At 40.6% G+C, this 27320-nt stretch overlaps 1 protein-coding gene across 1 annotated transcript; it reads left to right on the top strand.

Annotated features, from left to right (window-relative positions):
* Positions 1-1129: 1129 nt before the first annotated feature.
* Positions 1130-26325, top strand: MBTPS1 (membrane bound transcription factor peptidase, site 1). The gene is made up of 23 exons (XM_031614895.2): positions 1130-1219; positions 2188-2680; positions 4037-4294; positions 4707-4910; positions 5248-5358; positions 6592-6701; positions 7083-7199; positions 8162-8229; positions 8838-8940; positions 9706-9857; positions 10646-10807; positions 11373-11517; positions 12555-12743; positions 13366-13538; positions 14443-14558; positions 16196-16352; positions 17211-17335; positions 18723-18800; positions 21376-21516; positions 23184-23315; positions 23800-23926; positions 24611-24741; positions 25512-26325. The coding sequence occupies exons 2-23, from the start codon at positions 2494-2496 to the stop codon at positions 25706-25708; spliced, it is 3183 nt and encodes a 1060-aa protein (XP_031470755.1). The 5' UTR covers positions 1130-1219; positions 2188-2493; the 3' UTR covers positions 25709-26325.
* The last annotated feature ends 995 nt before the right edge of the window (positions 26326-27320 follow it).

Below are 27320 nucleotides of genomic sequence, written 5' to 3'. Positions count from 1 at the left end.
AAATAGCGTGCAGCAGGTAGCACATCTGCACCTGAACTCCAGCAGCACTGCCTGGGTGCTGGGCTCAGTGCACTGCAGGCGAACCTGCAAGCCAGCCTGGGAAGACAAATAAACTCTGCTCTATTGAGGCTCAGGTCTTCTGATCCTCGAGTGGGATGAACTCATTTCTGCTCATTTCTGTCTGTACAGCACTGCTGGGGGCACGCCTCAGTGCTGTGCTGAGCGCTGGGCCCCTCAGTGCAGGAAAGACATGGAGGTCCTGGAGTCTGTACAGAGAAGGGAGCGGAGCCGCGAGGGGTCTGAGCGCAGCGCTGTGGGAATGGGGTGGGTCAGCGTGGAGAAGAGCAGCTGAGGGGAGAGAGAGCTCATGGCTCTGCAGCCCTGAGGGAGGCTGTGGGGAGCGGATGTCAGCCTCCCAGGTGACAGCGATAGGGTGGGAGGTGGTGGTGTCACTTGAGGGTCAGGTTGGGTATTGGGAACAATTCCTTCTCCAAAGGAGTGATGCAGTGGCACAGCTGCCCAGGGAGCGGGGAGTCGCCGTCTCTGGAGGTGTCCCAGAGCCGTGGGGATGTGGCACTGATGGACAGCTGGGGTTGGACCTGAGAGAGCTTTTCCAATTTAATGGTTCTGTGATTCTTTATCACTTGTTCGCACTGCATTCTTGCAGCCCAGCACTCCGCTTTTTGGGGGAAGGAGGGAGCGGGGCTGACGGGAAGTGGCTCGTGCTGTCGGCTCATGCTGTCCGCAGCTGACCACACTCTCAGCTGTTTGTTTCAACTTATGTTGTTAGCACGCAGTACATCTGCAATGACTTACTGTACTTGAAAATGTGACTTAAAGAAGGCCGGGTGAAAAATACATTTTTTTTAATCGAAGACTTAAATGCCGTTATGAAGCTATTGCTGTATTCCTAGTGGGGCTTGCTTTGTCACTCCCCCCTACCAACAGCATATCCTAACATTCCCTCACAGGCATTAAACCCTGTTCAGTCATGCCCTCAAACACGATAACAAAGAATTATTTGATTTTATATTTATTTTCAGTACGCAGAACACAACTTTCCGCTTTTCGGTAAGACACACCACCACTACGCTGCCCCACACTCAGCAGCGCACTGCGCATGCGCCCGCCCCTCACGCAGCGCCCGGACTCTCGCGAGAGCGCCGAGGTAAACATTGCACAAAATGGCGGCGGCGGGCCCGGGGGCGGCTCCGGCACGGTGAGCGCGGCGGGCGGGGGAGCGGGTGGGACGGCGGCCCTGGCGCTGCTTCGTGCCCGGTGAGGCGTTAACAGCCCCAGTGGCGGTAGGGACTTACGGTGTGGCCGCCCGTGCCGGGCACTGCGGCCCGCGGGAGTGCTGGGCAGTGCATCGGGCTGTGGGGCAGCCCGGGCAGAAAGGTTTCTCTTCCTTCATCTTCTCACGGCCTTTCCACTGCCTGTTGCTGGTTCAGCGTTAGGATGCGTCGCAGTGTGTCTTGAGTTCCACCTTGGAACAGGACAGGAAGAAGCTGCTTCTCCATGTGAAAAAACATTTTCCACGTTGTTCTTTAATTTCTTGCTGTTACATTTGCAAACCCTGCCCGTTTTCTCAGGTGCCCGTGTTGTGGTTGCCACGGTCCTGCTCATGAAAGCCTGAAAGCCTTCTTTCATAACAATAACTTCTTTCAAGCATAGGAACTAAAAATCTGCTTGCTGTGTTGGTATTTCTTGTCCTTGCCAGGTGCAGGAATAGAGGTTCAGGCTGCTTCTCTTTGTGTCAAATTACATACCAGAGCACTATCTCCATGGTTCATGTTCCTGAGTAGAGAGAAATGACCCACCACCACGCTTCCTGAAGCACCTATAGACAGTTTCTATCATGCTTCATTTTGCTTTTATTTTTTCCTTGCATGGGCCTTGCGTGTCACTTGTTTTTATTCTGCTTCCATGAAGCAGAGAGTTCAGGGCAGTAGAGTTCAGTTCCTGTTATCTGCTTTATTGCCAAGTTAATACCTGAGTATCTCAGAGGTGCCTGGTGTGAACTAGAAAGAGACTCAAGTGTTCTTGAAAAGTTATTAAATGAAACGTGAGCAACTTTTTCTTTATTATTTCTAATGCTAACTGCTGAAGGAATCTGCCTGTTGTGCTTTTTCAGGCTATACGTTTTACATAAACGTGGATCTAACTATTTGCTGTGTTGTCTTGCAGGTCAGTTTGTAAACCACTTAGCTAATTCTTCTAGGGAGTTAACTCTGCTCTCTGAAATGGAGTACAGGACTCAGCTACCATATCGTGAGTGACCGAATCATTTAATACAAAATGGAGAAGAAACGTAGAAAGAAATGAACCTGCTTATTAGGCTTTACCTCAAAAGACAATGAAATCTGTACTTGCTTCGGACACAGCTTTAAGAATATCCAGTTGAATGGCACAGTGAAATCAGCGTTTTCTGAAATAAAAATGAACTAGTTTATAAAGAAGAAGAGTGTGAATTGAATATATGGAATTCTTGGAATGAAACCATTTTCTTCTATGACCATGAAGTTTGCAAACATCTGGTTTGTTCTGGTTGTTATTTTACTCTGTGGCAAAAAACACTTCAGTACCAGACTAGGGAATTCCTCTCATGAGGCTCAAATATGTCCTGGATGTTCTCGCCTGACTTTGAAAGTGGAGTTCACTTCGACAGTCGTGGAGCATGGTAATAGAGTTGAGCAGTAAAAAATAAATAAATCCATGTGTTGTTCAAGTTAATGTTAATGAATCATGATGTTTGTGCAATGGTAATATTCAGAGGCGCAGGTGGAGCTTCTAAATTATCTGCATTCAGACTGAGAAAGAATTTTATGAAGGTTCACGGTTTAACTGGACACAGAATTTGAAGAACAAGAAAAGAAAGGGGGTAATAAGGAGTACGTTAAAAGTGAAAATAGAGTATGGAGGTTCAGGTGAGCCAGAATGGTTACTTAGGTGTGGTTTCGTAGCTTTTTGTTTTGACACTCTCAGTGGAGTGAGAAAGACAAGGGGAAGTATGTGTGGTTTTGTTTTTTTTCTGTGAAAAATGTTTGAAAGCGATAATACATTAGTGGAAAAGTAGCAAAGTAAGTGCAGAGGGAGCAAATGAAAGGCAAGCTAAAGCTGGTATCAATCCTGAGAGGGAAAAGGATAACTGTAGAGAGGAGCAAATAAAATGGGTGCTGAATTGAATGTGATCTGCAGTGCTGAACAGAGCTAGCCACCAAAGTGTCAAAGGAAAGACAAATACCAGTGTATGAAGTGCAGTCTGTATTGGTGTGGCAGCTGTGTATACATGTAGAACTGTGGGATAAATGTAATATAGGTGTGCTGTATGAATGGCTAAGTGTTGTGGAGGAACGATGAACAATCGACACTGAACATTTGTAGTTCTTACAGAATGCACAGATGCCATTTTTGACATCTCTGCTGTGTTTGAAACTGTAGTTTCATGTAACAAACAAACTAATTTGACTCTATCAGAAGTCAGTGTCTAAATTGTCTTCAGTTTGTCATGGTAATAGATAATAGATCTGATCCCATAATGGAGCTGTGTGTGCGCCCGAGCATTCACACGCAATGTCAGTAATGGCATGTTGTCCATTAGCTAGCAGAGGGCTTGTTAAGGTGATTGTGGCAGTGCATGATGGGTCTGTGTTCTACCCACAAGTTACTAATCCAGATCGAGGGCTGGACTCTTGGGACCAGCGTTGTTCTCTGTGCATGTCAGAGTTGGTGTCAGTAATTTTCCTAAAACTCAATACGTTGTTCCCTCTCCTGTGCTCACCCCTGTCATTTCACTTTCCCATGCTATCACAATTCTGCCTTCATTTTGAAGACCTTTATCATATTTTAAGCACTTCATCGTGCAAAAACTGTATGTAGTACAGAAATAAATTTTAGGCCTGTAAAGCAAAAAGCAAAAAAGTGCCTCAAATTGTGATTATTTATTTTGAATAAAAAGGAAGAAATATTCAGTAACTTGAGTGCGTGAGTAAGCTGCTTTAAACATTGGTTGTGATAAACTGTACTCTTGTTCCAGAGTATATTGTGGCTTTTAATGGATACTTCACAGCTAAAGCTAGAAGTAAGTTTATTTCAAGTGCACTAAAAAGCAATGATATTGAGAACTGGAGGATTGTACCTCGCAACAACCCAGCCAGCGACTATCCGAGTGATTTTGAGGTGATTCAGATCAATGAGAAACAGAAGGATGGTGTACTGACGCTGGAAGATCATCCAAACATCAAGCGAGTAACTCCTCAGCGGAAGGTCTTCCGATCGCTCAAATATTCAGACTGTAAGTAATTTTTATGAGTTTGCATGAGATCTGCTTTGGAGAATTTAAGACTGGCTTAGCATTACACAAATGAAAAGTGCCCTGCAGTTTTTCTTTAACTTAAGTAGTCTACTCCTTTGCCTTTGAAATTATCGAGGTATCTTACTGTACCTTTCTAAAAGCGTGATGATGAATCCATCTACAGTGCAGAGACATTTCTTCTGCAGTAGTCAGTTAACAGTTTATTGGCCTCTATAGTAGGAAAAATTGAAGCTTTCACTAGCATTGAAGGCATTAATACAACTGGAAAAAATGGTTACTTGTTTAAAATCTTTGCCATAACAGCTATGATGTGGATACTTGCATAAACAAAATTTTTGTGTGTGTTTTTCTTCATACTTTTTTTTTTCTTCTTAATCTTAATTCTGTGTAGCTGATCCTATGTTTCACTGCAACGAAACCAGATGGACTCAAAAATGGCAGTCGTCTCGTCCCTTGAGAAGGGCAAGTCTTTCTCTAGGTTCTGGCTTCTGGCATGCAACAGGTCGACATTCAAGCAGGCGTTTGTTAAGAGCTATCCCTCGCCAAGTTGCTCAGACTTTGCAGGCAGATGTCCTCTGGCAGATGGGTTACACAGGTATGCTGTTGTTTGTTGGCTTAAGGAAAAATTACTTGGCTTACATGTATTAATCTCATTGGATGCCAGTTCCATAAAGGTTAGCAGTACTTTGTTTTGAGGTACACTGTTACAGAGTGCTCTTTGTGTGTGTGTGTGCATACTGTTCTTAAGAGGAAGTAGTTCTGTTTAGAATCTTTGGTTGAATTTCTGAAATGGAACAGGAAGTTTGCTTTAGAGCCACAAGTTAGTAAGTCTGTGAAGTGTGTAGTACACTGAACATAAAAGTTTTCATTCACTTGACTGAACATGTTAGTTATGAAGCTGAATCAGAAAAATCAGTCCTTTGTTGTCATAGGTGCTGGTGTAAGAGTAGCAGTGTTTGACACTGGACTGAGTGAGAAACATCCACATTTCAAAAATGTAAAGGAGAGAACAAACTGGACTAACGAGAGAACCTTGGATGATGGTGAGTTACTGTGTGCTGTTTCATACTGTAAAACTACTGTTGCTGATGGGGTGGCAACACATCTGCTAACATTTATTGAAGCTGTGTATCTTGAGATTTTAAGCTTAATTTTGCAGTATCAGGAAAGTTTTGTATGCTATCAAATTCAACAAATAATATAAAGACTCCAGGAGGATGTTGCTTGTGTCTCCCTTAAATCATATGTGGCATCTCATAGTACTTTTGGAAGAATGTTAGAGGAAGAAAAAATGCATTCTGCTGTTTCACAATGCGTTTGTGTTTCCATACTTAGAAAGAAAAATATTTTCCTTCTTCACTGTGCAGTCCTAAGCTAATTTGAGTGTTGGGAGCTAGCTGTACTGTTTTTTCTAATTTATATAGTTCTCATCAACAGATGCTGTGCTGGCTCATGCCAGTCAAGATTCAGAAAACCCTTTTATTTTTTGCAGCATGTTTGTGTTTGTTTTTCATGTGTCAACTGTAACTTGACCATATGCTTTCATAGATATTAATTTCATATGGTCTTAGTCAGTGCATAAGCTGGCAATTTCATGCATTTAGCATTCAGTGTATATGCATATCTTGCTTGGCCTTTAGTGCATCTCCATAGTTACATCATGCATGGTATTTCTTTGCATTGTGGTTGTGATGGCATTCTTTTGTTTGCACTTTCTAGTAGTACTGTGCCCAGATTGTTACTGGGCAGGCAGATGTTGAGTGTGTAAGTATAGTGCAAGCAGTCCCTGAAAGCAAAAGGCATGTTATTTTTTGAGGAGAGTGAAAAATATGCTTTCTTGTCTAATTTTTCATCCTTAACAAAGTGTGATTGTTGCAGAATTCAGATAAAAAAAAATCTTCTAAGAAGCTTACATAAACCTGTGTTGGCCTTGTATCTTATATTCGCCAAAATAATTTTGTTCTCTCATTATTGTCTTGTGTTAGTCTTGATGTCACTGGCAGCAATTAGAAGAGAGTGTATCACTCTGGGTTTCATCAGCTGGTTGTCTAGCTAGATAGTGCTGGTAGTTCTGACTCAGTACTAAATTTTGTCTCAAAACTCAGTACTAAAATTTGTCTCAAAAAGATGAGGATTGAACCATGTGTTTGCAGTTTGTTCTAAAGTCTGTTGTATTGATGTGATTTTATTATAGGTGTTGATTAACAATGAAAATGAATAAAAATGAAATGGTTTGGCTTCTAACATCTCGTTTTGTTACCTTCTGTCTGTGATAGGTTTAGGCCACGGAACTTTTGTAGCAGGTGTGATAGCCAGCATGAGAGAATGCCAGGGGTTTGCTCCAAATGCAGAACTGCACATTTTTAGAGTGTTCACCAATAACCAGGTAGCTGTTTTAAAGGTGTTTTAATGTATGTCTTTCCAGATAAATAATCCTTTTCTTGGGGAATGCTGCTTGTGCTTGTAAATGTTGATATATTTTCTTATTATGTGTGATACATATACTGTTTTTTCTATCCAAAAGGTTACCAAAAGATTTCTTAGAGTTTCCAAATCTGGTATATTCTTCAGAAATTATATGTGTGGAAGTCTCATCTGCGTAGTGTTAAAACAGTCTCATAAATATACCGAGCACTATAAATCCTAGTAGACCAGTGTTAGTTTTGTGCTTTATTTTTGTGTTGTTTCACCTCGCTCTGAAGCCTGTACTGTCATGGAGTTGCTGGATTTTCCAATGGTAGTTTTTACTTTCTTCTTTCTTACGTAGGTCTCATATACGTCTTGGTTTCTGGATGCCTTTAATTATGCAATTCTGAAGAAGATAGATGTGTTGAATCTAAGTATCGGTGGGCCAGACTTCATGGATCATCCATTTGTTGACAAGGTTAGTATGAGGAAGGAAAAGCTCCCATGGCCATGTTGTTTGTATCCCTGGACTTGCAGAGCTGCTTGTTTACCACAGCTCCTGATAAGTTCTGGTTCCGCAGTCAGTCCTGAGGAGTTTCGCGTGCATGAGAGAAATTCTGTTCAGGTGTACAGGCTCTTAGGTATATCTTCTGGGAATGGTAAAAAAGAAACCAACACACAAGTATTCACAGAGCTGCAGAAATATGCCTTTTTACAAAATGCTGCACATACTGCCAGGAGGCATGACTGACAAGCAGGCAACTAACTAGAGCCCTAGTGGAAGAAACTTAACTGAAATCCAGCCTTGCTTTTTCAAATCTCTGCATAATTAATTTATCTCATGCTATAAATGAAAATATCGTTAGGAACAAATAAGTAAGAAGTACAGATAGTCGATTCAGCTTTGTAATTAGAGACTTGTTTCAGGTTAAGATGGAATTAAGTATTTATCATTGTGTCGTGGTTCCCTGAATTGTTGATATGTACTTAAAAATCAGTAAGTGAATTATGTTAAAAGGACAAAATCTTTCTCTGAAAAAGGTAATAAGAGTGCTTAAAAAGTTCTTTTTTTTTTTTTTAATGAAAATCTACGTTGAAATTTAATTTGACAGTGACTTCAGTACTCACCCCTGAGTAGTTTTTGGAGGGAATTATTTGATTTGTGCTTCTGGAGTGTTTTCTTACAGGCAGTTTTTTCTTTGATGCTACCTGAGTAAGTACAGTTAGCAGTGAAGCTATGATGGCTGCTATTGATCACGTAATCTTAAGAATTGCTGGCACTTAGTACTATATATACCAGTGAGATGTATTTGTTTTGTAAGTCTCAGTAAGAGAGGTAGACCAATCAGTTGCTAACGTCATGCCCCATGCAGTTTGTGTTTGTTCTCAAAGTCCCTTCTTCGGCAGCAGAACATTATTAAAAATGTTTATTTTTTGTAGGTATGGGAACTGACAGCTAACAACGTGATCATGGTCTCTGCTATTGGCAATGATGGCCCATTGTATGGGTAAGTTTCAGAGATCACCTTAAAGAAAAACAAGTACGATGTTTTATGTTTTTGAAAGTAGTTGTGCTTGGACTGGAGGGTATTTTCTTCTCCTTTTTGCTATGATATATTTGTAGAAAGTGACCTAAGTCTGACATCCTCCTCTGTCTCGTCGTTTGCCTTAGAGTGCATTTTTGAATTAGGTGACTATTTTTTATTCAGGCAGTGAAAAGAAAAAGGAATGACAGAACTTTGACTGATACTGCTGCACTAGTGTAAGCAGACATCTTTGAGTACACATAAGGCTTAAAGAATGCAGAATGCTCAAGCCAGAATGCTTAGCGGTGTATTTCTAAAATAAATACCTAAAATCAGATTTTGTTGTGTCTGGAAGAAAAGTAGTTTGGTAGTCTGAGTTCTGGAGTTACTAAGTGCTTGAAAAGTTGCTTTTAGTCATAGAACATAACAATATCAGGTAAGACCAAAATTTGTTTCTGTGCGGGTTAGAAAGAATGGCTGACAAAAATTTGATGACAGTGTTTCTGTTTTCAGTATAAATTTATGGCTTTAATGGTGGTCTTAGTTTTTTTTTAGTAATTGTTGTCTTGCTAACTCTCAACTTGTTGTAGGACTCTCAATAACCCTGCTGACCAGATGGATGTGATTGGAGTAGGTGGCATTGACTTTGAAGATAATATAGCTCGTTTTTCATCTAGGGGAATGACCACTTGGGTAAGATACTTGCACAGTGGCCAGCTGCTTTTGTAGCTAGAATAATGATTTTAAAAAGGGAGCCTTTTTCAGAGAGATAATGTCATGCAGCTGATGTTTGTGGTATAAACAGTGATAAAAATTTATGTGGGATATCGGAATTGTAAGAGATTGATGAAAGACCTGAAGCAAGAAGCTTAATACTCATCATTTATCATTAAAGTTGATCACTTTTGACATTCTTGTTACACTTGTAAAGTGCCAAGTATCATTTGAATTACTGTGCCCTGTGTGGGCAGATCTCTGCTCTTGTCCTTTGTTTTACTAGAAAACTCTTAGCCTTTCCAGATGCTATATGTAACACTGTGCATATTTGATATCCCTGTTTGCAGTTGACTGTTGAACTGAGGTTCATGTACTGCACATGTGATTTTATATGAGAGTGTATTGTGATCTTGACTGAAGATTCTGACTTATTTCTTTCCTTTGTGCTGCTTCTCATTAGCCGGTAGCAGAGGGACTATTGTTTTGTCAGTAGTTTCATGCTTAACTTAGATAGTGGGGTGTTTGTTGACATACCTTTCCTGGGTCGATATACTGAGGAGTTGCTGTTAATGGTTTGAGTCTGTCTTTAGGTGTTCCTTGATATTCTGTGATGCTGAACCCTAGCTGATTTAGTGATAATTTTACTTCTGAATTATTTATATTAGTTAGTTTAAATACTTATATGAAACAGCCAGTGTTCATTATGTATCGGGACACTGATCCATCCATTTTCTTTCACAGGAGCTGCCTGGAGGTTACGGCAGAGTGAAGCCTGATATTGTTACCTATGGCTCTGGAGTGAGAGGTTCTGGTATGAAAGGTGGATGCCGCTCTCTTTCTGGAACGAGTGTAGCATCTCCTGTAGTGGCAGGTGCTGTCACATTGTTAGTAAGGTAAGCCTTTTAATAACAGTGCCTTAGAAGATACTGGTGCAGGAGGACTATAAGAAACATGGTGTTCTTCTAACCAAGACATGATTGTGTCTGACTGGCTCTATCTTTCCTGGGGAAAACCTGAGGACTGTTTTGAATAGTTAGGTATTTGAAAATATAGCTAGGGAGAACAGTTTTACAAAGTAATTTTGTTAAATGTTTAATGATATTTGGTTTCTTTTGTCTTTCCTGTTGTAAAAGAACAGCTGTTCAAAGTAGGCACCTGTAGCTGATAACTATCTGAATACTTGTTTTATAGTATGTTTTATGGTTATTACCCAGTTGTGTAACTCACCTACTGCACACGAAAGAGTTTGAAAGGAAGGTAGGAGTTACAAGTTTCTGCTTTGTGTTTGTTGCTTTTGCTACTTAAGGATAAGAAATTTTTTTGGAAAAAATCTGTCCAAAACCTCAAATGAGCTATGCAACAGAAGATTGCGTTACAAGGGCTTGGATTTTCAGAATCTTTTACTTACCAAATAGAAGTATAGTGACTACTGGTCATGGAGCATGCTGTAAAGAGAAAAATTGATACAACATTGGTTTTCAAGAGAAGTGTCATAAAATTGTCACTCCTGTTTCCATCTTCAATGGTTGCAGTGAGAAATCAAGTAGATGTTGTATGCAGCAACCTAATTTTTATTTGCATTTTCTTTAAATGAAACATAACCTTAAGGCAAAATGTAAACAAGACTAGCGAGAAATTATAATGAAGGCCACCTGAAGTAACCCACTGTTTCCCATTTCAGCACAGTTCAGAAGCGTGAAATGGTGAATCCAGCAAGTATGAAGCAGGCACTTATTGCATCAGCACGTAGACTTCCTGGAGTCAACATGTTTGAACAAGGACATGGCAAGTTGGATCTTCTGAGAGCTTATCAGATCCTCAACAGCTATAAACCACAGGCCAGGTTAATTTTAATCCTCAATTAATCAACAGTACACTATAATCTGCTATATTTCTTTAAGAGAGCAGATGATGTGCATGTAATACAGTTGAGCAATCTATGCTTGTGCAACAAAGTGAACTTGTATAGATCTTACATGATCAGGAAGCATGAATTTTGACAGGAGTGGCAATGAAAAATCACTGTGTTTTCTGTCCATGTTAGAGCTTGAAGTCTTAGAGCTAAATTTACTTTCCTTTCTAGGCTCAGTTTAACTCTCTGGTGTTATTCATAATGCAACATAGAACAAAATGGAACAGTAGTTACATCTTAGTTTTCTAGAAGAACAGTGTCACCGTGCTGAAAAGTTTGTTTTCCTTTGTAGGAAAACAAAACAAAACTCAAATCTGAAAAAAAAAAAAAAAGGGGGGGGGGGGAGAGGGATGCATTTGAGAAGCGAGATGAGCTGTGACTGGCATGTTTTATCAGTAATTTTTTCATATGTCAGTTTTGTGTAGTGCCTTGTACTTCTACTTGTTGTTGTTTGTTCTTTTTTTGTTAAATTTTGCCTCCTCTATCTTTCCTGTAGTTTGAGTCCAAGCTATATTGACTTGACGGAATGTCCCTACATGTGGCCTTATTGTTCGCAGCCCATTTATTATGGAGGCATGCCAACCATTGTTAATGTTACTATTCTTAATGGTATGGGAGTCACTGGGAGAATTATAGACAAGGTAAGACTGAATGTTCTTCCAAGACTCAACTGTGTTCATAAAAGCTTCCTAGGAAGGACTATGTCAGCTCATAAATTTGATAGAACATATAAGCGTTCTCATCAAGTATGGCAAGAGCAGGGGATGCAGAACGTTTGGTTTTAAAGGATGCACCTGAGCTAGATTTGTCCCCATGAGCTATCTGCAGGTTCTGGCAATGCACTGGTTTAAGGGGCATGTAGTGTTTTGTCTTTGTAAATCCAGTTTTGACTGACAGGTACTTAAAAATCTCTTTATATTCTCTGCTAGCATTTAAGATCTTCTGGATCTTTTGTGTGAGCATAAGAAATCTCTGAAAAGGATCCTGATGTTACATATTATGACTCTTGACTTGGGTCAAGGTGACCCGAATGTGTTGACTTCTCGAGGCCTGCTGCAAAATCTGTTGCTTTATGCCAATAATGTTGAATTTGTTGATTGACTAGGGAGAATTTTTTTTTAAAGAGTAAACATAAAAGAGATACGTGAACTGGGAAAGTCTCCTATTCCATGACTCTAGCCAGTGTAAATGAGCTTAATTTCAACATCTTACTGTGAATCCTGAGGTCTTTTGGTCTGTTTTAGATTTAAACTTACACTTAAGAGTATAGAAGCTCTTATAACTACCTGATGGTAATGTGCTTAGAGACAGCCATTGTAATCAGTCTGAGTCTCTTACACCCATAACCATTTTTGTAATAGAAAGGAAATTTCATAACTTTGCCAATTTTTTTTTTTTTTGTATAGGATGGCAAAATGTTAAACTGGGTGCACTTAGTGTGCTTTTCATAGATCTTCCTTGAGTCCTTCCTCTGGCTCTGGATCATTAAGGGATCATGGGATCCTTCCCAGGCGCTGGATCATCAAGGCTGTCATGATTGGGTTCATGCAGTGTCATCACACGTATCTTTTGGGTTTATGTCCATTTTGAAATTTGGCATAATCTTCAGAAGAATGAGATTTGATGATTCTGACTGCAAATACTGTTTTACCAACGTTCAATTTTCTTTCTTTCACAGCCAGACTGGCAACCCTATCTCCCACAAAATGGGGATAACATTGAAGTGGCTTTCTCCTATTCCCCTGTGTTATGGCCTTGGTCCGGATACCTGGCAATTTCTATCTCTGTAGCAAAGAAAGCAGCTTCTTGGGAAGGCATTGCTCAAGGGCATGTTATGATCACAGTATCATCCCCTGCAGAAAATAAAGTTAGTTCTGGTTTGTTTTCTTTGGGAGGATGGGGGGATTTGAGGTGATGGGGAGGAGGGATGAGGGTGGTAGTTTTAATTAAAATTCCTTCACTGCAAGCCCTTATTTGTATGGGGCATCTCTGGTCCTGTAATGTGAAGCATAAGTTAGATAGTGATCAAAGCACTGAAAAGTACAAATAATAATCGTTACAACTGTGTGCAAGATTAACCTTTGAATTGAATATGCTTTAGTGTTTTTAGAAAACGTGTCTGTGAGATTTGCGTTTATTTACTATGAATTCTGAGTAATGTGTTTTGAAAAAGAGGTGACTTAAATATTGTTTTGCCAGTACCCTAGTTAACTGTTCTTGAGACTTCAAGATTTTGAACAGTTGAACCAAATTACAGTTGTAGCATATTTAAAGTATTTTATGTTCTGAGTGGAAAGAAAAGCAGTTCGAGTGTAGAAAACGTAGTAAAGTGATTTAAGGTAGAAGTCATCTCTTGTTCTCCTTAGTTGGTGGTACTAGTGAGTAAAAATAGAGTAGATACCTCCATTTTTCCAGTCTCTTACAATCCGCAGTTGGTGAACGTTTATGTAAGGGGAAATAATTTCACAGTGGTTTGTTCTGTCCTTCAGTCTAAGAACGGTGCGGAGCAGACTTCGACGGTGAAGCTGCCTATAAAAGTGAAGATTATTCCTACTCCACCTCGTAGTAAGCGAGTCCTTTGGGATCAGTATCATAATCTCCGTTATCCACCAGGATACTTCCCCAGGGATAATTTGAGGATGAAGAATGATCCACTAGATTGGTATTTATCTCAGGTTCTATTAAATCAGTATTTCTTGATTGCATGTTAATGATACCTAATAACGTTACTGAATGCCAGAGAGCCCTGACCTTATTCGGTGTGGTGTGGAAGTTTCTTTTATAATAAATCCATGAACAATTCTTAGCTTCTGCATGCTTTTTCTTTGTGCAATTTTTTTTTTTTTTATTATTGCTCTCTGTGGTTTTGATTCATTTAAAATGAAAATGCTTTTTAAGCATTTAGGATGCAAGTTTTTTTGCTTTCATGGTGTAAATTTTTTCCTTTATGCCCTGATTTCTCCTGGGAATTGAGGGGAACACTTAATTAGCCACTTTGGCATTCACTTATCAAAATAAAGAGTGGCTGACCTGTAGACTTTCATGGATGGAAAGGGAAAGCATCCAAATGTACAAAAAATGTATAAATGTAGATTAATTGGATCAGTGAACGAGACTCACTTTTGTGAATCTGCTTGGAACATGGAGATAGGACGAGTGGAACTTCCCTTCTGAGTTCCAGAAATTACAGGTCATCCTGTGTGCTTCCTTCAGCTAATAGTTAAAGCTGTTCTTACAGACTCCTCAGCAAGGAGGAAGTCCTGTGAAAAATATATTATTTTAATGCAGCAGTGTTCCTGTGTGATGCGGTGCAGGCGTTCAGAACTGTGCTTTTTAAGGGACATTCTCAATCTTGTAACTTTGACTATATTATTACCTCTGTAGCACTTGGCACGAGTGTTAGGAAAAAAATTGCAAGAGGAGATGGTGCTTGGAAAACCACAGACTATGGTCTGTGTCCTTTTAGAAAAGGATCTAGGAAATAATCTGTAATTAGAGGATTTAAATCAGGCTTCTGCATACCAAATTTGAATGTCTTCAACATTTTTCTTCTGTCTTTTCCTAAGGAATGGTGACCATATCCACACAAACTTCAGGGACATGTATCAGCACCTAAGAAGCATGGGTTACTTTGTTGAGGTTCTTGGTTCCCCATTTACATGTTTTGATGCAAGTCAGTATGGTAAGCATGTGTTATTTATATGCTAATGTTAATTAGTGTAAAGTGTTGCTGCAAGGGTTTACTTAGGAGTCTGTTGAATTAGTACAGTTCTCTGTTGTTATCTTGAAAAAATGAGGAGAGAAGCCCCTCTGTTTTCAGTTATGTGGAAGCAGAACTCTATTTTCCAAAAGATTTTTTCAAGTCAAAATGAGGCATGGGTGAATTATAGACTCAAATTGAGAATGTCCATTCTGTTTTTTTTGTTTGTTTGTTTTTGTTTTTGTTTTTTTCCCCTCAGCAGTGATATTTTGAAGCATCGGTATTTGTGGATAGGTAAAGCAGTGGGGAATTACTACATTCCTGCTATATGCTAGCAGACCAGTGTGGTTTGTTTCTTCTGTGTTTGGTTTGGAGATGTGGTAGATTTGCCAGGCAGGGGGCAAACTGTCTGTGATCTTTTCTGCTCCCAGGTGACCCTCTAATTGACTAACTCCAGTAGGGCCATCTTCTCTTCTGGGCTAGGATGTTCTTCAGTATATTGTGAAGAGAGGGTGCAGTCTCTTTACAGATTTTTAGTTCTAGAAATATCAGTGGTAGGCTTTCCTTTTTCTTGATTCTTCAATAAATATTGTACCGTTGCTTTCTGAGTTAGCAGATGCACAGCTGAAGACAGCATATATAAAAGCATAATGAAGTAGTTTCTGTCCTGAGACTCCCAGATTGTTGAAAGGGCATCACAGGGACAAGTCTGCTTTGCACGGGTAGTTTTGTCAACCACAACTCACGTTTCTGCTTAGGAGAATGGAGAAACTAGGAGACTAGAAAACTTGGCTTTTGGATTGCTAAAATTGACTGAGCTGGGATATGAGTGCTTTCTGTGTCTGAAGAGTGCAAGTAGGTAGAGGTTAGAGGGAAGAGAACAGAAATGCACGTGGAAGTGGAATAAATTTGTTAAATGAAATGAAGAAAAAACTGGAATAAAAGGCTTCTAATCACAACCCTGGTAAAACCATGGTAAGCCTTCATTAGAAGCAGTGGGTGGCAAATAATGTAATTCAGAAATGTTCTTAATATGTTTATAAATAGAATTACTTCAGAGTTGTACTTTCATGGGAATAGATTTAACGAAGCAGGGAAATTTCTTCCAATCTTACGAACCGTGCATCACGAATGACGCTTTGGAATTAGAATAGGTAGCAGGACATTCTGTGTGATTCTGGCATTTGCTGGCACCTCTGAAACATGAATGATTTTGTCTCTTCAGACTGCAGTTAGTATACAGTGACACTATAGTTAAGGTAGCAGTGAGCAGCAGAGATATCTAAGTCCAGCCCCTCTGCGCTCTGGCTTCTCATGGAATGGCTTGGGTTGGCAGGGACCTTAAAGATCATCTTGTTCCAACCCCATCATCCAGATCCTTAACTAGCCAAGATTTTTGTTATCCTTGAGAGTGGAAATTCCATCACCTCTCTGGGCAATCAGAAAGTGAAGAAGTGAAATGGCTTGATATTTAGGAGTAAGCTACTTGTTTGGTTGGTTGGTTTGTTCTTTTCAGTCATGCAGAAAAAGTGCAAAACATTCATTTGTGTTAACTTCTGCATGGGTTGCAGTGATAGTAATCACATGAGTGTGAACACTGTTTTTGCTTTTATACACAGGGACTTTACTGATGGTGGACAGTGAGGAAGAGTATTTTCCTGAAGAGATCACCAAGCTGAGGAGGGATGTTGATAATGGACTTTCACTTATCGTGTTCAGTGACTGGTACAACACATCTGTAATGAGAAAAGTCAAGTTTTATGATGAAAACACAAGGTATCTGTTTCTTTCATTTCTATGGGAAATAAAATGTCATAGAATTGCTATTGGATGTACTGTCCTAAAAATTTCGAATGTGATAATTGTATTTAATCACCTGCACTGCTTCTTATACTGCCTCTAAGAAGAAGTACCTCAGGAGTAACACTGACCTTAAGCTGCAAAGCTGAAGGAGAATACCTCTCTACTTTATTATTATTGTGAACCCCTCTCTTGGTAGTAATGTAATCTTTTAAAGTCCAAGAAACCATTTACAATAGAAAGAAGTAAAAGATTGGAGACTAGCAAAGAAAAATGGATATATTTTTACTTTGGAGAACAGAATAAAAAGCAAATGCAGCTTGCAAACTGTATTACTGTACTGTGCACCTGATACTGGAAATGCTCCTGTATATTATATAAAGGGAAATAAACTAATATCAACAGTGGTGAAAAAGACCCTTGTAATTAATGTAGTTGTCACATGTTTCATGGTAAGCTTGAAAGATCTGCAGCTTGTGAGCAAGTAACACTTTGCTTCATTAGAAATAACTAGAAGCAAGTGACACGACCATGAGTTTTGCTTCATCATTGTTGAATAGATAAGCTAAGACTGATTTTTTTTTTCCTAGCAAATTTATTTGGGAAACTGGAATGTACTGAGAACTTCGCACCATTATTATTACTTCTGTTCAGAAGCATAGGTATCAAAGAGGGACAGCTGCTTGTGTGCTCCTGTAGTTAAATGAGGCTTTAAAATACAGTTCATTTTTTAAGGATCTTGGAAAAAATCTACATGTAAAGGATTTTTTGTAATACAAGCTCCAGGAGTGTATTCTGTATACTAATAAACTCTGTTACCCTCTCTATTTATAGGCAGTGGTGGATGCCTGATACTGGAGGTGCTAATATACCAGCTCTAAATGATCTGCTTTCTGTCTGGAATATGGCCTTCAGCGATGGGCTGTATGAAGGCGATTTTACCATGGCAAGTCATGAAAGTGAGTACTGGAGTCATTGTCTGTGCAGCCTATGAACAGTACCTTGTTTGGAGAATAGTTTCTGTGAGGATCAGCTTGAATGAGAGTCAAGGGAACTGCTTTGGGAGTGAGCGAAAAGAGTTTAATAAGCATGCTTAAACGATTACTTCCTATACTGATTCATTTTCAGATGAGATAACAAATGTTCTGATTACATAGAATCATAGAACGGCCTGGGTTGCAGAGGACCACAATGATCATTGAGTTCCAACCCCTGCTGTGTGCAGAGTCGCCAACCAGCAGACCAGGCTGCCCAGAGCCACATCCAGCCTGGCCTTGAATGCCTGCAGGGATGGGGCATCCACAGCCTCCTTGGGCAACCTGTTCCAGTGCCTCACCACCCTCTGGGTGAAAAACTTCCTCCTAATATACAACCTAAATCGTCTCTTTCTCAGTTTAAAACCATTCCCCCTTGTCCTATTACTACTCACCCTTGTAAACAGCCATTCCCCTTCCTGTTTATACGCTCCCTTCAAGTACTGGAAGGCCACAATGAGGTCTCCCCAGAGCCTTCTCTTCTTCCCCAGGCTCAATAAGTCCAGTTCCCTCAACCTTTCTTCATGGTTGAATTCCACATGCAGTTCATTGAATAATATTCTTCAGGTATTGTCTGTATGTACTATAAACTAGTTGCCAGGATGAGGCTTCAGTTTCATTATGGTTTTACTGTTGTGGTTAAATGAAAATTTGAAATGGCAGAGGAAGAAAATCAGTGGGGAGTTTCCCCACTGATTTTTCCTTGGAATATTCCAATTTAGACATGTGTCTCAGCAGCTTGAGATACTTTATAAATTCCTATTCTTATCATCTTTTGAATTGCAGTATCCTGAATTTAGTATCCTTTACTATTTTCAAGTTCACAGGGCATAGGCCCCATGACCTAATTGTTTTCAGACTTTCTAGGTCTAGCTAATGTCCTTTTTTTTTTTCTGACCAAGTCACTTGATGTTTTCATGCTTTGTTTCTAAATCTCTGTCTTCTGACCAGTTCATTGGAATGTGTATGTGAACACAGAAGGCACCAGAACTGAGGGCTCTGTGCACTCTCCAGTATTGATTGAAGGAGACAAGTTCTCTCTATGAATAATGAACATTAGTGTGAACTACTGTATTTCTTTTTGTGGTTGGTGAAGCTTTTCAGTTTAAAAAACTGTCCTAAACAGAAAGGTTTGAAAATGAGGTGAACCTGTGCTTAGGAATGCCTTCTGTGTGAATGCATGTACAAAATACACAAATCCAGAGAAGATTTCCTGGGAGTTTTTTTTCTATGCCTGTTCTGACAGCTTACTGAGTTATGGTGGGAAGGTTTCATTTTTTGTCTGTAAATGCAATGTTGTGTTGTCTTTCAGTGAATTATGCATCAGGATGCAGTATCGCGAAGTTTCCAGAAGATGGCATTGTAATTGCACAGACTTTTAAGGATCAAGGTACGCATTTTCTTTTTTCTCTGTGTTTTAAGTTGTATTTTGTAGTTGAAAGCAAAGTTACAAAATCTAAAGGTGTAAGAACTGTGGAGTGAAAAATTGAAAGGATAGAGCTGGATTGAGAATGTACTGAAGGAGGCCTGGAGTACATCTTCCACAACGACAGGCTGGAGGAGCTGTCCTTGTTCATCCTGGACAAGACACAGCTCCAAGGGGACTTAATTGCAGCCTTCCAGTACTTGAAGGGAGCTTGTAAACAGGAGAGAGACTGACTTTTTACATGGTATGACTTGGAGGAATGGCTTTAAACTAAATGAAGGGAAATTTAGGTTAGGCGTTAGGAAGAATTTTTTTTACTAAGGGGATGGTGAGGCCCTGGCACTGCTGCCCATAGAACATATGGGTGCCCCACCTCTCGAGGTGCACAAGGCCAGGCTGGATGGGGCTCTGGGCAGCCTGAACTGGTGGGAGGCACTGTGCCACAGCAGGGAGTTGGAACTGGATGGGCTTGAAGGTCCCTTCTATGTCATTCTATGATTCTGTTACAGGTATTTTTTCATTTTGTCTAGTTGGATATCTAATAGGAAGCTGCAATATGGCAGCATATATTTTTTATATAGTTTAGTTTTTATACAGTACAGCAATATCCAAATGTATATATGTGGTCTTTTATTATATTTGCTATATGTAAACACATCTGTCCCTGTGTGTATTGTGTGTGTCTTCAGGGGGAAAGGATTGTTCCTTGTCCATGTTTCTCACTAATTGTAAATGATATTGAGCTATGTCCATCCGCAGAATTAATCCAGTCATTGCCAAATTTGGTATGAGTGTTTGGGTAGCTGTTGATCTAAAGATAGAGGTAAGGAGGATTTTGTTAGACAAAGTGTCTCCTACTGGTATCTCCTAAGGGAAATGTTTTGGGCTCATAGGGAGGCTTTACTTCCAGACTGGAGGAGTTCTCTGTGCTTATCCTTTCTCTTTAGTTTTATTGTAGCATCTTATTTATGGGGTAGTAATTCAGAGCTGTAATGGCAGCAGGCAATTTAAAAAAAAAAAAAAAAAGTTTTTTTAAGAGCCAGTGGAGACATTTTCTGGAATAGTAAGGAACTCACTCATGTGAATCTTTTGGAGAGATCCCTGAAATGCTGTATGATGATGACATGGTTATCTTAGTACGGGAGAAAAAGAGAGAACAGTGTTTGACAGATAGCCTGCTGCACCTGCTTTCTCTGTTGAATCCTTTTCATTTCAGTTCATGAAACAAAAGAGCTCTGTGTTTTGATTCTGCTCATTGAAGTCAGTGTAAAAAGTAAAGGCAACCTAAAATACCTAGCATTTGAAGCTAGTCATCTTGTTTTGGATTTCGAAATTAGAGATGGGAAAACTTTAATCTAAAAACGGCTTTCATTTCATGAAGAAACTGAAATGGTTCTCTTGCTGTTCATGGCAGCCTTCAGTTCACTGGAGATATAATACCTGTGAGATACAAAGGGAGTTTACAGCTGTTGCCCTCTCTGGGTTTTGCTGCACGCACCCATCCATACTAAGAGGCTTCCTTTGGTTGATTTTTTTCATCTTTTCCATTCATTGATTGTCTGAATTACCATAGTAAATGTTTCGCAAACATGTTTTAAGTTGCCAGTTTATTATCCAGTTATTTGCCATACTTTCAGAGACAGACTTGTAAATGATACTTCAAAAATCGCTGTCTGTGGTGGTGATGCGAGTGTTTCAGAAGAGGCTGATCTGGGGAGCAGGGCAGGGCTGGGTGCAGTGACAGCTGGCTCTACCTCCTGGCTGCAAGAGTGCCTGGGGCGGGGGGCAGCTGCAATTGGCCCAAGTGGGGGTGAGGAGTGGAAAAGTCATGTTTCTTTTGTTAGTTGGGAATATGTATCCTTACTAGACCATACCTTTCTTTGTTTATAAATTGAAAGGAAAACAGGCAAAGTGCAAGGGAAAGCAGTGCTGCAGAGTTGCTGAAATGCAAGCCAGGCAGGCTTTAAGGCAGGCTTCCTCTGAATTGCTTCTGTAAACAAGTTCAGTCAGAGCCCTCATCTCACAGCTGCTGTTAACAGGCAGGTGTCATAGTTCATGGAGTGTCTCTATTCTCTTTTTTTGTTGCATAGTAGATTTTCTTATAGCAGTAGATAGACGTGACAGCAAATTAGTCAGCAAAGAGCAATATGCACTGTGACGGCTGATTTTTAAGATACTGCGTGTAGCCTTCTGTAGAAGGGCTAAAACAATGTAAAACGGTTTTTAAGGCAGATCACTTTGGTTTAAAACTCGTTCATGAAAATATTAGGATTTTTTTTATTCAAGAACATTGAAGATAATCCATGATGAAAGTTCTTTTTTCAGTTCTCCACAGAAGTAAGAAAACATCAGTATCAGCGGAAAGCTTCATGATCAGGGTCTTGCAACAGCTTCTTTTTTACTGTAACATAGCTTTTTAAAAAAACACTTCTCATAAATGTGTGACATGAAGAGTAGCGTGACAGCATTTGTAAGTTTGCGGTGTAGACTAGCTGGTGTTTCTTCTTGGGCAATGAAATTTGTGTGTGCTTTGCTTTAGGTCTTGAAGTTTTAAAACAAGAGACTGCTGTAATTGAAAATGTTCCCATTTTGGGACTTTACCAAGTTCCTTCTGAAGGTGGTGGCAGGATCGTTCTGTATGGTGACTCGAATTGCTTGGATGACAGCCATCGACAGAAAGGTGTGTATGCTTTGACACTCAGGAAGAAATATTTTTCTTAAGCAGCCAAGTGTCCTGTGGATTAGCAACAACTCCCACCAGAAATAAGTCTTTTCTAGGGAATCTCTAAACAATTCCTGCTTGGTTATTATCTTGTTTCTGCAGAACTGTGCTGAAAATGGTGTAATGTGCAGCTGGAACAAAAGAATGGTGCATGTTAAATGACTTCTGAGGAGTGGGAGCATTTTCCCCCTGTACACTTCTGACCTGTTTTTCCGTTACAGATGACCTAGGTGTTGATTTTAATGTTTTCTGTTTGATTGGTTGGTTGTTTGGGTTTTTCTTCCTTCCTTGCAGTGTTTTTGTTTTCAGGAACTGTGAATGCATGCTTGAAGTGAAGAGACCATTAGCAGATCTCTGTGCTTTTTTCCTCATTGCATTTCAGAATGTTACGTAGTGCTATGAATTTTGTTTTGCAATTTCTCATCCCTTTGCAATGTTCTCTTCTGTAACACCATAGCAGTGCCTCCTCTGCATGCTGTAGTTTATTGAGAGCATTTAGCCTAAGTGAAGATGTGGAGCTTTAGTAGAGAATGGTGCTTTGTGACTTTCCTAATGCTGTTAAATTCATTGTGATCTGTGGTACAGGAAAAAGGGGAAGGCTCTTAAATCCTTCAAAGTTGGCTTTTAAGTTGTGAACCAGCCACATCTCCTGTAGAGACATCGGTTGCTTTAACTGAAGTAAATTCCTCACATTTGTGAATATAAATCCTTAAAATCTGATTGACCTCTTTAACAATCAAAGGGGAGGGACACCAGGATTATGAAGATTAATTCTTGTTCCCAGCCAAGTATTCCGTGGTAGGAGAGGATCTAAGAAAAGTTGTTTGCTGTCAGTGGAAATAGGTGATAAGATGTCATTCCACTTCTGAAATGGAAATTTCAGACAACTGTGATGTTAACCAGGTAGAGTGCTTGTTCACCAGGCCTGGCTCTGGACGGAAGGCAGTAGTTTTTCAGGAGAAAATGGCATTGAAATGCAAAGGAAAACTATGATGAAGTATATTGTGATGTTGGTTCCCAGACTGGTCTATCCCATAGCCGCTTTTCCTTTAGCTGAGATGTAGCCAGAATCTTTTCCTTTTCTTTTTTTAGTTTATTTTTTCATATTAAGCTTGAGAAAGCAAAGGAATTACAGCTTTCCACTGAAAACACTACCTAGTTCTTAATTTTCTTTGCAGGATTTTATTTTATCCTCTTAAAGGGTTGCTTCTCTTTTTCCATCATAAAAATGTTAATGAATAATAACAGAAGCTCTCAGCTCCCCATGTTTCCAGACTGGAAGGCCCCTTAATTTTTTCAGGGAGTTGGATGGCCTTGCCCAAACTAGAATTCCTGTATTTGAAACCTGCCATTTTATGACCAAAAAGCCTGATTTGGTACACAAGACAAGAAGGTATTTTAAGAGTGAATAGATTATTTTTGTGTCTTTGTATTGATGGAGGAGGAGTGGTTGACAGTTGCATCGTGCTGAAATTAGGCTTAAAACTTCAGAAGGGGAATAACAAGAATGAGAAACTACTTGTGCTTCTGAATGTTACGATACACTACTTAACAGTAAGATGAGCCATTTGAAATGTAACTTACTGCACATTTTGTTCTGGGGTTTGGGTCTATGAAACCCACAGATTGCTTTTGGCTCCTGGATTCCCTCCTGCAGTACACTTCCTACGGTGTGACACCTCCAAGTCTCAGCCATTCTGAAAACCGACAGCGACCGCCGTCAGGAGAGGGCTGTTCTCTCCCAGAGCGGATGGAAGGTGAGAGCCTTATTTATGAACAGAGCCTGCAACTGATGGGATGTCTGAGTGGAATTTAGAAAGACCCACACAGGCCTTTGACAAGAAGGTTAGCTTGGGATGAGCTCTGATGTTTTACTAGAAGAGAGCACCTTCAAGCTTTAGGGATCTGTAGTGTTACCATCATGGTTTGACTAAAGAAAATGTTCTGCTCATAGAACTATTTTCAGTGCCTCCATTCTGGTAGGAGGTATTCTAGTTACTGGCTACAGAGTGTGCATAAAATCTGGTCTCACATGCTGGCCAGCAAAACTTGGCTTATTGTAGGGGCACAGTCTTACTGTTTTGTAAGGTACCCTTAATTAGAATTAACAGTTCTAACTCTGAGATTTAGCTGTGAGTCATTACTGTAAATAGCTCCTGACTTTACAGCAGCTCCATTTAGCTGTAGGCAAATGTTGGGAATTGTATTTCTGACGCAGTCTGTCTCTGCTGTGAATCCCAGGTAACCATCTCCATCGATACTCAAAGGTGCTAGAGGCTCACTTGGGAGACCCTAAACCCCGTTCCCTTCCTGCTTGTCCTCATCTCTCCTGGGCCAAACCGCAGCCTCTGAATGAAACTGCTCCCAGGTTAGTATACATTTGTCTTAAAATTCTATTAGAAGTCTGGCTTCCAAGTTCAGCTGGAAAATTATTTGTTTCACCCGCTTTTGAAAAGGACAGCTGGAATTCCTTTCCTAGAGAAAGACGAGATTGTAAAGAGGAAATAGTGATTAATGCCACTTCAGTGAATAATTCTGACTCACCTGATAGTTACGCTGTATTTTGTGAAACAGATTTTAAAAATAGCTTCACAAGTCAATGCCTTTTTATGATTGAGTGATTCCAACTTAAAGTTCAAGGGCTTGCTTAAATCCAAAGTGCATGCCTTTGAAATAGTTTACTGAAGCACTTCCTGGGACAGCTCTCCTAACTCTGCCTTCCAGTGTATTATTTGTCAATCTCTTGGAGGTAAATGCGTCAGCACATAGTCCATACTTGTCTGCAGAGCTCCTAGTGGTAATGTCTGCTAGTCTGCATGCAAGAAAGACAGTTGCTAATAAATAGGTGTTGATCTAATTGCATCCCTGTGACATCTGAATGGAACTTGGGAGGCCTGTAAGCTGCAAAATCCAAAGAGCATATGGGATTATCATTCAGGTCCAAGTTAGTGAGTAGCTGGTAGGTTTCAGCTGCCACTTTCTATGCATGTTTCTGCAAAATTCCTTGCATTACTGAAGTAAGTAGGCAGACATGTCTTTACATTTCTTCTAGCAACCTTTGGAAACATCAAAAGTTACTGTCAATTGACCTTGATAAAGTGGCTCTGCCCAGTTTTCGACAGAACCGACCCCAGGTGAGACCACTGTCCCCTGGAGAAAGTGGAGCATGGGACATTCCTGGAGGTATGTACTGAAAAATTTGAAAGATAGTATTTTAGGTCAAGGGAATACATGATTTCCTTCCAGTTGTGGAAAAAAATGCAAATGTCAGTATGGTTGTGTTGTAAAAGACTGACGGATGAAGTCTGAGAGAAATATTTTTGCTCACTTGAAAGGAGCTGTATGTGGCATACAGAGAGGAAGATTCTGATAAGTGCTCTTTGGCCAGCCCAGGTTTGTTTTGGCACCAGTAGTAGACAGCAGTAGTTCCTGTCCTTGGGAGCTGTGATGTTAACTCCTGCTGATGAGAATTCCTCGTGTGAGCACACAGATGGAAAAGCAGAGTCCAGAAGAACTGGAACAGTGCTTTGGGGAAGGTGTTACACTAACAGCACTTGGAACGGCTCCTTACAAGCTTGGTGCTGTGTGTCCAGCTGGAAGCCTCTTAAAGCCTCACACATGTTCTTTTCTCAGTCTGAGTTGCAAGTCTAAATGATGCCTTTAAAAAGGAAGGGTTGTGTAACTTGTCCTCACCGTGTGCTAGCGCAATCTCCAGAGCAGCAGCAGAATCACTTCTCTTACAGCACGAGGAACAGAAGGTTCTTGTTATAAGGGAAATCTGGGTTACGTTTTCACGTTCCCAAGTAGGTCAAGGTGGAAATGCCGGTACTTTTCTGTGAAGTTAGTTAGCATCCTGTCTTATTTCTGCTAATCGGCCTGCAGTTGTTAATCTTCCTGTCTAAAATGTAATCTGATTGTAGCTTGTGTGGCAACAAACCTCTTTGGCTCTCTAGGTATAATGCCCGGACGGTACAACCAGGACGTAGGACAGACCATTCCAGTCTTTGCTTTTCTCGGTGCCATGGTGGTTCTGGCGTTCTTTGTGGTGCAGATCAACAAAGCGAAAAGCAGGCCAAAGAGACGGAAACCGCGAGTGAAGCGGCCGCAGCTCATGCAACAGGTTCATCCACCAAAGACGCCTTCTGTGTGAAAGCTCTCACTTGCCAAAGATGACCTCCTTTTACTGGTTGCTTTCCTGGATAGTTGATCACTCCCAGCAAAGGTGCAGCAAATGTGGTGATCGTTCTGGCGATATACATCTGACATCATCTCACAGTCTTTGGCTTCTGGAGAGAAAAAAAGGACCTCAGCTGATCATTTGTACATAAAACTGCAGCTTTAAGCAGCCATGCCCACCAAAGACTCGAACGCTGTTGAACAGGCTGCTTAGTCACTACATATCCCATGAGGGAGAAAATGGACCTTTTTTTGTAAGCTGACCAAACTAAAATTTATTTGTTTAGAGGCTATTTTCTATATTTATTGTTGGGGAGGGCGGGGGGCAAAGTCACTTTAAGGACCTCTGCTAAGGAAACGCAAGTGCATTTTTTGGATAGGATGCAATTTTTTAGAATGGTTTAACGCTGAAGAGTGTAACTTCATCAAAGGAGGGAGGGGGCAGGAGAGACTAGTACAAATCAGTTTGACATAGTTCCGCAGTTTATTTTTATAAAGCCAACTACTATGATGTTTTGTAATTTTTGGTCATGATTTCACCATTGTTGGTGAAGCAGATTTTCAATAAATACGTTATCTCTATGAAGCTGAGACAGAGTACTGCATGGCTTTCTTTCTGCTGCCTGCCAGAGAGAGCAAATTGTTGAATAGTGAAACCTTTCACTCCTTCTCTTCTCTCCCCATGTGTCTTTGTCCTTAAAACAAATACGCACCAGGGTGATGGGGATTTTGACAGTCTGAAACAAGGTTTATTCACACCTTTGTACCTCTAATGGCAGAGTTAGACCTCAGACAAAGGTAACTGCACAAAAGTACTTTTTCCATCGCAGACAGAGAGGAAGGGCATCTGCGAAGAGGCCCAGCAGTGGGTGAAGCTGCCAGCCCAGCATGTGGCTCAAGGCCTGGGGGCTGGGGTGCCACAGGAAGTGGGAGAAGGGGGAAAAAAGTGCCAGCTAGGGAGCACCAAGGTCTGCAGAAACCCCACACGAGGGCTGCTGTGCTAGTGTGGGAGGTGGGCTGAATCTCTTTGATTTGCCAGGAGGAGGGAGCCTGGAAAGCTTTGGTGCCTCTGCTTCGGCACTAATGAGGAGGCTCACTCCTCTCATCGCAGCGCTAATGAGAGATTACAGCCCCTGTGCAGCCTTGAGACCAGAGTCAAGTTGCATCAAAGCCCCAGTCCAAATTAAGAGCCTTTCCCAGTGGCTGGTATTTTACAGCCCAGTGGCCAATTTCTAGATCATAGAGGCCAATTATTCCCAAAGCCTTTGGTGTGCAACTAATGAAGGTCTGGAAGACCCTTTCAAATGGTTCTAAGCCCTGTAGGCAGCTGAGATGTAATGGAGGTGGCAGGCACAATTAGCCATCCATAATTCCTCCTAGCAGCTGATTAAAGTCTCTTTATCCATCTTAGCAAGATCAGAAGGCCACATACTTGGGAAATCAAAAATGCATTAGGGGCTGTCAGCTGGTGCTGGGGACCCTGCGCTTTGAGCCTGTAGCTGGTGACATGTATCGATCTCGCGGGAGCTTTTGCACAGAGCCATGGCGTGTCCACCCCTTTCAGGTGATAGGCCCCTTGTCCCTGG

Source organism: Phasianus colchicus, chromosome 13, assembly GCF_987193195.1.
Source record: "Phasianus colchicus chromosome 13, bPhaCol1.hap1.1, whole genome shotgun sequence".
NCBI lineage: Eukaryota > Metazoa > Chordata > Aves > Galliformes > Phasianidae > Phasianus > Phasianus colchicus.
This window is presented reverse-complemented; position numbering and strand designations above follow the sequence as displayed.